General features: G+C 39.1%; 2 protein-coding genes and 3 non-coding genes across 5 annotated transcripts in view; all 5 read right to left on the reverse strand.

The window, feature by feature from the left end:
- Positions 1-304: 304 nt before the first annotated feature.
- rps8a (ribosomal protein S8a) lies at positions 305-4677 on the reverse strand. The gene is made up of 6 exons (XM_050033161.1): positions 4554-4677; positions 3261-3367; positions 2880-2979; positions 2444-2619; positions 1821-1950; positions 305-459 (listed from the first exon to the last, which is right to left on the reverse strand). Exons 1-6 carry the CDS (start codon positions 4555-4557, stop codon positions 350-352), a joined length of 627 nt encoding a protein of 208 aa, XP_049889118.1. The 5' UTR covers positions 4558-4677; the 3' UTR covers positions 305-349.
- Positions 2085-2153, reverse strand: LOC126383300 (small nucleolar RNA SNORD38). The gene has a single exon (XR_007569140.1). It is a non-coding gene; the product is annotated as a small nucleolar RNA SNORD38 (small nucleolar RNA).
- Positions 2736-2805, reverse strand: LOC126383301 (small nucleolar RNA SNORD38). The gene has a single exon (XR_007569141.1). It is a non-coding gene; the product is annotated as a small nucleolar RNA SNORD38 (small nucleolar RNA).
- Positions 3104-3211, reverse strand: LOC126383291 (small nucleolar RNA SNORD46). The gene has a single exon (XR_007569132.1). It is a non-coding gene; the product is annotated as a small nucleolar RNA SNORD46 (small nucleolar RNA).
- Positions 4678-5949: 1272 nt separating the features above from the next.
- hectd3 (HECT domain containing 3) overlaps positions 5950-10577 on the reverse strand; it is a 10210-nt gene continuing 5582 nt past the window's right edge. The window contains exons 10-20 of the mRNA XM_050033546.1: positions 9725-9907; positions 8940-8992; positions 8683-8851; positions 8477-8590; positions 8276-8365; positions 7866-8072; positions 7569-7698; positions 6835-6909; positions 6593-6674; positions 6405-6476; positions 5950-6176 (exon numbers count right to left, since the gene is read on the reverse strand). Coding sequence (XP_049889503.1) covers positions 6092-6176; positions 6405-6476; positions 6593-6674; positions 6835-6909; positions 7569-7698; positions 7866-8072; positions 8276-8365; positions 8477-8590; positions 8683-8851; positions 8940-8992; positions 9725-9907 — 1260 coding nt within the window. The 3' untranslated portion in view covers positions 5950-6091. The remainder of the gene's footprint in view (positions 6177-6404; positions 6477-6592; positions 6675-6834; positions 6910-7568; positions 7699-7865; positions 8073-8275; positions 8366-8476; positions 8591-8682; positions 8852-8939; positions 8993-9724; positions 9908-10577) is intronic.

A 10577-nucleotide genomic window follows, 5' to 3' on the forward strand; every position in this document is an offset into this window, starting at 1 on the left:
CAAGTGTTTGAGGTGTGTGTTGTTTGAGGAGTTGTATGTTCCCAAGCCCTGCAGCCAGTCTGGAAACATTAATCTTTATAAGCAGCAGCCTACAATGTAAGAGGCAAAAAGGACTAAATTACAATGCACAAGTTGAACAAGCTAAGAGGATTGCATTTCACTGGAGTTCACCCTTCTACAATTTCATGTGACAAATGATTAGAACACAGCTCAGTCACTTTGACAGCGTGAGTTTTTAACTAGATATTCAATGGAACCTAACATCACAGATGAACTGCAAGAGTAAAGCAGTGACAGCAGACACTTGTGGGTTGTTTGGATTTTATTGACGTATCAAACAGCTGTACATCTATTTGCCTTTCTTGGCCTTGATCTTCCTCAGGTAGAACTCGAGCTCCTTGCCTTCGAGGATGTAGCCGTCTGCCCTGCCACACTGGCCGGGTCTGGAGGCGATGCAAGCTGCAGGGGGGGAGAGCGGAAGCATGATCAGTGGAGGTGGATAAACCGTCTCAAGACAAAAAGGAAGTGGTGCTAAACTCAAATAACCTCAGGTCAAAGTCGGTTTTGACTTTACAAAAATGTTAAGACACCACAAGTTAATATTAAAGTCAATACAATTGAGCTTTTAGTCTTTTGTGAGTGAGTACAAGTGACAACTAGTGTGCAGGCTTTTTTGGTTTGTTTACAGCCAGAGCTTTTGATCTGACACACCTGTCTATAGTTACCCTGCTGCACCCTCAGCTACATTAACACACACATGGAGGCATTCCAGGGCAACAACAGTCATGTGCCTGCAACTAAATAGACAAGCGCCTTGATTAAAAGCACTGCAGAAGTACAAATGCCGAGTGCCAATATATAATTTTCCAAACTTCATCCTGCAGACTGAGTTAACACTGCAGTAGATGTCAATGTAACAGGTCTTTCTCTGAGCTCATTAGATGGATATGAAACACGTGAGTTAAGTTTAAACAGCTACTAGGCAACATCAGGAGAAACATCCCACAGGATTTGATTTGTGCAATTTCACAGCCCTAAAAGTACTAATTTCCCTTGATGGGAATATTACATTTAAAGTTCATTCAAATGCAGATACTTGAAAACTCAAATTACCTGGCTGTCACAAATATGAGATGTATGACCAGAGCTTTTGTCCTGTGCCTTCACACAGAAAATAATTTGCATCTGATGTAGCAGTGATTTTTTTTTTAATGTATACTATGCAGAAGTTTAAGTTACTGCTTGTTAACATGCAACCCAGCAAAAGTGAAAGAAAAACACAACTCCAGATTGACTACGGATCAGCGTCTTGCTGCGCTGTATTTGAGGCGTTTCCTGGTATGTGCCCATGGGATGCATGCTGCTTATAGTCTGCTACCTGGTTGGTACCTTTTTAATAAGCTCCAACCTCACCTGAATGCTAGGGACACACACACATTTATTGCCCCAAGCACAGAAAATAAGAAAATACAGGCCAAAGGCATAGTCTCTGCAGATTAATACACCGCTTCTCACTTCTAGTGGGTCTTAAGCGATCACTGGTAAGAATTCTGTATGGGTCTATACATTCTGTTTTTAGGGAAAATCCCTGCCCAGTTTATCCCAAGTATTCAGTCACATGCTAGGTCCAAGTTTTGAAAACTTTCATGCAAAACAAGAGCTGATGGCATTGCTTTGAAATTAACCCCCTGGTGGGATAAATAACTTTAGTGAAAGGCCAATCAGAGGTCAAATCTTTCATAACAATGCACTTATGTGATACAGACTTAATATTGCAAGTACTGCAGATGGCACAGCTGAAAACACATGTTGAGACTCACCAAGCAGTTTTCCCTGCTGGAACTGCTCCTCCAAGAGGGTGCTGATCTTTGCTGTCTTTTTACGCTCATCGTACTTCTTCTGGGTCCTCTTTGACCTCTTCTTGTTCAGGACCTCCTCCTCCTCAGGAGTCTACAGAAGAAAGGTAATAAAGCTCATTAGATGGACATGAAACGGGTTTAAGTGAAGTCCAAACTTCAGCTGCTGGGCCACACTGAGTGATTTAAATTAATCACTGCAGATGAAGGCAGTGTTGGTAACAGGTCTTTCTCAGAGTCTTCATTATCATCACTTTCATTCAGTAGCAGAACTGGACAAAGTTATCTTCATGGAAAGACGTGCACCAAATCAGACAGCACTTTACAATACAGATGCTATTTAAGAAAAAAAACAAAAAAAAAAACAATGCCTTTTAATTTTGACATATTATGCCCTGGGTGTAACTGTCTATTATGTCAAAAAGTAAAATGTACTTGTACATGAAGAGACCATCCTTTTAACATCAAATTTCTATCAGCCATGATAGCAACACAGAGCCAAACCAAAATTAGGTTAGTGGACTGCTGGTATATTTCTCACCACTGAATTAAAACAGGGTCTGAGACATTTGTATTTTCCCACATACCAGCTTGGCTCCCTTCTTGCGTCCCAGAGGAGTGGCATAGTGGGCCTCATACCACTGCCTGTAGGGAAGGCTGTCGACGAGGACGATACAGTTCTTCACCAGGGTCTTGGTTCTGACCAGCTCGTTGTTGGAGGCATTGTAGACCACATCAATGATCCTGGTCTTGCGTGTGCAGCCTGCATACAAAAAAAACAAAAGCTGTTAGCAAAAGCAAATTTTCCCTCTCATGTGCCAACCTAAAACATTGTTTGGATTTTTTTTTTTAATACAATGCATGGGGAACATGTCTGTCTTTCTCAGGTGTCTTTGTTATCACCACTTGCATTCAGTAGCAGAACTGGACAAAGTTATCATCATGGAAAGATGCCGGTTACCAAACAGGGCTCAAAAAAAAAAGGGTCCTATAAAATTAAAGATGCATTTAAAATAAACTTACACTCAGAGCCCCACGAGAAGTTACCAACATCCAACCTCAGAGCACGGTACTTCTTGTTCCCACCACGGACCCTCACTGTGTGGATGCGACGAGGTCCAATCTATAGAAAGACATGGTTTTAGTACTGGTCCAATTTAAATGCTTATGATTCAGGTTATTTAGGTGTAATGATTGAATTCCGACAACTTGTGGAAAAATAAAGGAGTTCTATGCATATGTAATGAAGCGTGTCAGTGTAACTATGACAAGTCCTAACATTGGTAGGTCCTGAGCTTTGAGCCAAAACGACTCAAAAAAGACATACCTAAGGTCACGTTTTCATCACCCACGCTACATCACTTTAAGTCCATTTTTAACAGGCAACCACTTGTTTTGACTCACTTTTGTGTTTGCAGGAGGGCGCCCAAGCTCATACTTCCTTTTCTTGTGGTAGGGCTTGCGTTTACCGCCTGTCTTGCGGCGTTTATGCCAGTTGTCCCTTGAGATACCTGAATAAATGAAAAAAAAAGGAAAAACGGGAGTTAGATCACTGACAGCTAACAAGACCTTCGCTACAAAATAATTGTCTGTGCTTGAGCAATCAGTTCTCCAAGGTATGGGTTGTCCGCAATTTTAATTTGGATTCCGCTTATAGAGTTTCATCATGTAGCTCAAGCAACAGTAAGCTCCCTTCATGGCTAAATGCCTGCATGTTACCTTTCTAAGATCATGGTAAACTAGATTTCAAAGACTCAAATTTGAGGAGCATCTCATTATTTCCAGGGTCCTTTATTCCCCAGCTCAATATCCTCATATTATGACATTATGTAAGTAAAGTTTGACTTAATATATTGATGTCTCTACAGATACTTAACAGATTTTTACCATCCTAACTGCATTTGAAACACACATCCCTTTATTCTTCTGCAATTTAAACTGCAAAACTCATGATATTAGGTTAACTCAAAATACATAGGACCCTGGGAAACAGATGGCCCCCACTAGCTTCAAGAGTCTGATGCCCCACACAACTAAGCAGACCATATGTTGTATGTCATGCTTAAAATCCTGTCCTTTCACATGTATAACTATCACAGCATAACAGCAAGCTAATTTAAACAGCAATTTTAAGATCGTCAAATCATTGTGGTATCCACGTGTCCGAAGACACACATTTAAATTACTTAAACAAACTTTAAAACAAATATTAGGTGCACCCAACTATCTTCTCAAACCAGTATTATGCTCAATATTCCCTCAAGTGTTTCAGTGAAGCAGCGTGACATGATCACGACCATACTACCAGCTAACGCTAATGCTAGCTTTGCCTTACCTTTCAATTTACCTAGCACTCTTAAACACTTAGTACTTGTCCTGCACCACTGACATAGTAACTACACATGGCGTAACACTGCTTAAATCTCACAAATGGCAAAGTATGCTGTTTTCAGACACACTGTAGCACCACAAGCTAACTACATAGCCAACGAGGGCAGCCATCTTGGGGCACTTCAGACATCCTTAAAGAATTACTTCATTAAAACACAACACACTAACAATGGACAGCAAAGATAAAGCTAGATCTGTGCAAATAACATTAATAGTCAATATGGCAAACCATTATAGAAATATTCCTTCGTAAAAACATCAGATGGACAAGGATTCTCCCTCCGACCCGAGCATGAAAACACGTACCCATTCTCAGGCGCCGGCTAGAAAGAGGAACCGCAAAGGCTCATGGGGAGGTTTGAAGCTGCGTGTTCTCGCGAGAATTCACTCCGCAGCGAACGGCACTCTTGTGTGAGGTTTTGCTGTTCACTCACAAATATCACCACGTGTGTGAGCACCTGTGAATTTATTATTAGGATAATAATAGTAGTTTCCTCTTAAATTTAGCCAAATGTTGAAATACCCCAAATTGTTCTTAATTTAATGTGCTTAGTTACTTTGGAGCACTGATTAATAATAATATAATTTTAATGTTAATGTTGTTGTAATTTTGCTAAATGTAGACCCCATCACAAATATTTCTAAATGAATTAACTTTAAGAATAAAAGCAACAAAAAAAAAGATCAGAAATGTTTTGCTCTTCTAAAATACAGTTCACATTAATCCCTTCATTTTTAATTTATTTATTCATTTATGTATCATTTGTATTTGCATGTTTATGGCTTTATTTCAGTTTTCATGGTTGAAGGTAAATAAGACAAGGAATCAAATATTATCTTTTATTCTTCTGCTGTATTTTATTTTGTATTTATTTCATAAAAAATATAGTTTAAGTCAACCTTATTAAATTGTAATTATATTTAATTATATAACATATTAAATATGATAAATTGTAATATATTGTATGAAATACATATTTGCATTTGCCATTTAATTAATAAACGTATTTATATTCTACTGCACACACATACATATTTACATACATATATATGTACATAGATAAATCTAGAGAAAAATAGAAATCTATATTATCTTTAAATCTATATAATTTTTTAGAGCAAGTGAGAGGACAATCTAATTTAATCAAGCAAATCAAGATAATTTTGTTACTATATCCAAGGTCATGGCTGAACTTCTGATATCAACATCATTTTCATTTATTTATTTTGTTATTTAAAAATCGGTTCATTTGTAACATAGCCTAATAGTATAATTCATTTGACATTTCCGAGTTTGAATTATATTTCAAAATCTTTTGTCAGATTCTGCTCACTAGTTTATTTTACCATAAACCTGGCTTTGTAAGTCAAAGTTGTATCTGACAGAAAATAAAAAGATTTGTTGTGTATTCTGACACTCTTTGAATGCAGTGATTGACGTTCATAAAGCTGGCTTGACTGCCATATCCAGTTCATTTGAAATAAATAACATACAATGGTATTCAGTAAAACTACATATTTCGCCATATGCTGCTTTCTGTTTTATTTATAGAACATTACTCATGACAAAACTTTGCTAAAGTGAAACCACTGTTCCATTACCCTTAAAAACCCTGCATCCACTTCTAAAAGCAAACTTCAACACATTCAATCATTTCATGTTTCATTTAAGACACAGTCGTTAATAAAACCCTCAAAGTCATTTCCATGTTTCCATAGAGTTCTTTATTATATACAGCTAGGATTAATTGGCAGTTGTGTAGATATGGTGATAAACTTGGCAAAAAATTCTCTCAGTTAAACAGTGATTTGTAAAGTGTTCATTCAGTAAAGCAGCAGATAAATCACTCTTCCCAGGGGCTCATGTCGGTGTCAATGGCCACACAGTTGTACGCAGCGTAACGCAGCTTCTCCTCACAAACTTTTGCACTGCAGGACAAAATGAACAAGAGGAAGGGAAAGGATGAGGGCAATAAATCTAACATCTTAGCCTTACACGAATGTAATTAAGTGTAGGATCATGAAAGCTATGCTATAGAAACATAAAACAAGTACAATACGTCAATGCATACATCTAAAACACAACTGTATATTACATGTACACATCGATATATAGTAGCAGCTTCTGCATATACAAAACACAGAACATTATGATACCTTGGGTAGTTGGGTAAATAAAGGGTGCTGGAACATGTGGAGGACTGTGGAAGTGCATCGGTCGTTTCAGAGCTAAATCAGGAAACAGAAAAATTAGCATCATGTTCCGTTGTAAGTTTTCTAAATAAGCTATCAATACCAAACAGTTGTATTTCTGTCAGTTTTTTTAAGGCTATACTTGCACTCACCCTTGTTTGTCAGGAAAGACGTAGATAGGCGCAGGAAGACGACTTCTACCAGTTACAAACCTCAGAAACCTGCTGCGATCCTCTGAAAAACAGAATTCAAACCTGTTCTATATTTTCAGCACAACAAATACACCAAGACACTTGTCAGACTTCAAACTACTGCTATGTATGACACGTTGTAAAAGACATTCACTATAACAGACATGCTGTGTAAAAGGTTGACAAATGAACAGCGAACTGACCATTGGTGAAATTTGTCAGTGCTTCCCATAAGTATTGCACTCTAACATCACTTTGCTCCAGGTCCTCATAGCGTGCTGGTGGGGAGACAGAAACAACAGTGATGCATTAACATGATTCCAAGTCCTTGCCTCAGTATTTCATTGAAGAGAATGTACAATCAAGCACATATGAAGCTTTTCTTGCCCTTAATTTATAGCTTTGTAGCCTCTTGAAGGATAATTCTGGTTTAAAACAACTTGGGTTTTATTGGCCTTACTTTTCAATTTAACCTCCAAATGAAATGGTTTAGATAATCGGACTAAATTTCTGGCTTGTTAATCTTCTGGTTAACTTTGTTGTATCATTATCTGTGTGTTCTTGGATTTTAATGGCCAAAACAATAAAAAATAAGGCACAAATCATTGTAAATTTGAATTATTATTTAATTTGTGTTTGTGATTATGTTAAACAGTTGTTGAGACATTTAACTTAAAACACACAAATATTGACATCATGGTACAGCTAAAGGAAAAGTCAGGAGGTAACCAAGTTCATTAGGATTCATCCTCTGGTCACCATGGATATCAGTACAAAATTTGATGGCAGTCCATCTAATAGTTGTCAAGTTATTTTGGTCAGTGCCAAAGTGGTGGACTGCTAACATGGCTAAAAACAAACATAGTGTCACCCCTTAAATCAATACAAGAAATGTGTGTTTATTGTCATAGAGGCTGAGATAAATCTGGACACTCACTGAGTCGCTTCAGGGCTTCCACAGTGATCTCAGGGTCTCCACACACTTTCTTCTCCACTTCCTGCCAGGTGAGCAGGTCCAGCACTGCCTGAGGAACCACCTTCAGTAGCCCCACCTGCATGGCTGCAATCTGTAATACACAAATAGATAATCAGGCACATGCACACACTTCAATGATTTAAAAACTCTATACACACACCATGATTACTGGATGAGTTCATACTGAGGGATAAAAGCTAACCACACTTACAGTAGTAATGTATAGAAAGACAAAATGTAATAACGCTGACGTCCCACCTGCTGTTTGCTCTCCTCTAGTCGAGCCTTCTGCACCAGGCGGATGAACTCGCTGCGGTCCTCGTAACGAACGGCTACATTACTGCCGCCGGGGATGAGGTCCAGCATCTGCCCGTCGCTCAGCAGGGTGGTGTATACCAACTCCTCACCAAACCTGAACTCGAATGTCTCCTGGTCCATGTTCTCCATGGCCTCCAGCAGGTTCACCTGAACACACATCCAAATTTTACTCGAGACCATAACTAAGAAAAGAATCTAGTCTTTCCACTTGGGAAAGTTAAAGAGGGTGTCACATGCTGTAAAGGCCATTTGTCAAGTTCACATTTAGGATTCAAAGTGCTGTATATGTCTGAAACACAGTCTGCAGAGCCTAAAATCTACATTACATGTAATAATTTGAATGTCCTCACCAGCACAGAGTCCACAGCAGGGAAGTCTTTACTCCAGCTGACAGCCTCCCCAGTCAGCTGCTTCCACACCAGCCCGGGCAGAGCCAAGACCTGTGGGATTTTACACAAAAGAAGCCAGAAAATTAAGTCTCTACATCAGCCCGTTCTTATATCATAGCAACGTTAATGGCCTACAGTAAGTGGAAAGTGTGCATCACCCACCAAGAAGTCTTTTCCTCTGAGAGCAGCCCCCATGAGCTGACCGATCCACTCATATTTGTGGAACTCTTTACAGGACGGGTTGGGGACGTAGTAATCTCTGGCCTCTAAGGAGCCCTGAGAGACCAGCAGGTAAAGAAAAGGCAACCAATGAATGAAAACGCTGTCCATTCAAATACTGACTGTGTGCAGACAGTGATGGTGATTACCTGGTTGGACGTGCGGCTGAAGAATGGCAGAGGCATGGGACACTCAGCTGAGCTGGGGCAAAGCTCCTCAGACATGTCAGCCAGGCTGTCACGAAATCCACCTCCCTGGTCAATGATTCCCTCCGCAATGAACTTACATTCCCACCACTGGTCATACCGAGCAGGCCATCTGACAAACCAAGAGGAGAGATGCACTTGAGTTCCAGTCATACTGAGGCAAGAAAAGTAAGGAACATGAGAAGTCTAAAAATGCACACCTATAATCCAAAGTCTTCTCAAATTTATCAGACGGCTTGAGACCTTCATACACCTGCAAGGAGAAAATAAAAAAAATCATACAGCAACAGTGACAGCACCCACAATGTATTGCAGAGTCAGACAGACAAACTGACTCATGTTTCTCTAAACCATTATCCCCCAACACCCTTTTTTGTATAATAATATAATATGGGCAGCGCTTGGTAAGTTGCTTGACTGTTTCCAACGTGGCTGCCGGGTCACGTAAGTTCTCATATTACAGTTTAACAGTACACTAAAATATGTTTCTGAAAAGATTTGAGTTGAGAAATAGGCAGAGTTGGACAGTCTGACCGCAATTCACAAGCAGTGATTGACATGATTGACAGCTGCATTAGAGACCCCGCAACTCCTATTGGTTGTTTCTGCCGTGGTAAATTCTAGCAAACGCCATCAGAGGCAGGTGTAGCGCACTACATAAGAATAACATAAACAAATTATATAAATCACATTATATTTGACAATAATATTTTGTATTAATTATTAGAATCTAAAAAAAAAGCTGTCAAATAAATATAGTAAAATGAAAAATACAACATTTGTACTAGAAGTACAAAGTCACTTAAAACAGAGGTACTCAGGTAAATTACAAGTACGTCAAACTTGTACTTCAGTACTGTTCTTGAGTGAATGTAGTGAATTACTTCCCACCACTGTTAGTAAACGCTATGCTCCCCACTTCAAGGCAACATTAAGAGTCTAGTTTGCCAGTGAGGAAGTGATGTCACCACTCAGTCTTTTATACCTGATTGAACACAGCGTTCTTGCAGGTGGGGTCCAGAGAGGGGTTGTCTCTGTGCTCCATGGCCAGCCGTCTGTTGATGTAGAGCCGGGGCATGAAGTTTGGCTTACTGGTCTCTGAGTCCTTCAGGCACTGTGTGATGAGGGCTGAGCGCCGCTTGGACAGCAGCAGGAACTGCTTTATGCTCTAGAGGGCGCCAAAGAACACACAAGTAAATAAAAACAGTTTGGGTGGAGCTTCATTTTAGAGTGAGGTATAAAAATTAATAATGTTTGCTTATAAAAACATAAAATTGTTATCCCAGTTCAGATTTGTGTCTTTATTGTGACACTGGAGCACTGTGAGAATGTAATCATTATCTGGAGAGAATGATGATAAATTCTACCTTGACTGGGACCTTGAGTGTTTTGAAAAGTGCTTAATGACGTTGAACAAAGCTTTTATTTTTAATCTCCAAGCTCTTTTTAAAACACAGTTTCACTGCCATTGAATAAAAGTCACACAGGGCATTATTGCTTTGTATATTTAACTGGTAAGAACTAGGGCTGAACGATATGGAGAAAATTTCATATCTCGATATTTATGCCAGATATCTCGATACCGATACGATACGATATGACAAATGGGTTCAGTGAAAACTAAGCATTCTTTATAAGAATTTTTTTTTTTTAAAAACGAGTCCGAACCAATAAGAATTTTTTTTTTTTAAAAACGAGTCCGAACCATTTTCTGGAAGCCCTCTTTAGTGACTGAATACACGGGAATCATGTGTAGCAATATGGTACGTTATAGCATTTGTAATGTCTTTGTGCCTGCTGGACGTCGATTGGTATGGCATTATGCTACTGAATGCATC

This window comes from Epinephelus moara, chromosome 21, assembly GCF_006386435.1.
Source record: "Epinephelus moara isolate mb chromosome 21, YSFRI_EMoa_1.0, whole genome shotgun sequence".
NCBI classification, from domain to species: domain Eukaryota; kingdom Metazoa; phylum Chordata; class Actinopteri; order Perciformes; family Serranidae; genus Epinephelus; species Epinephelus moara.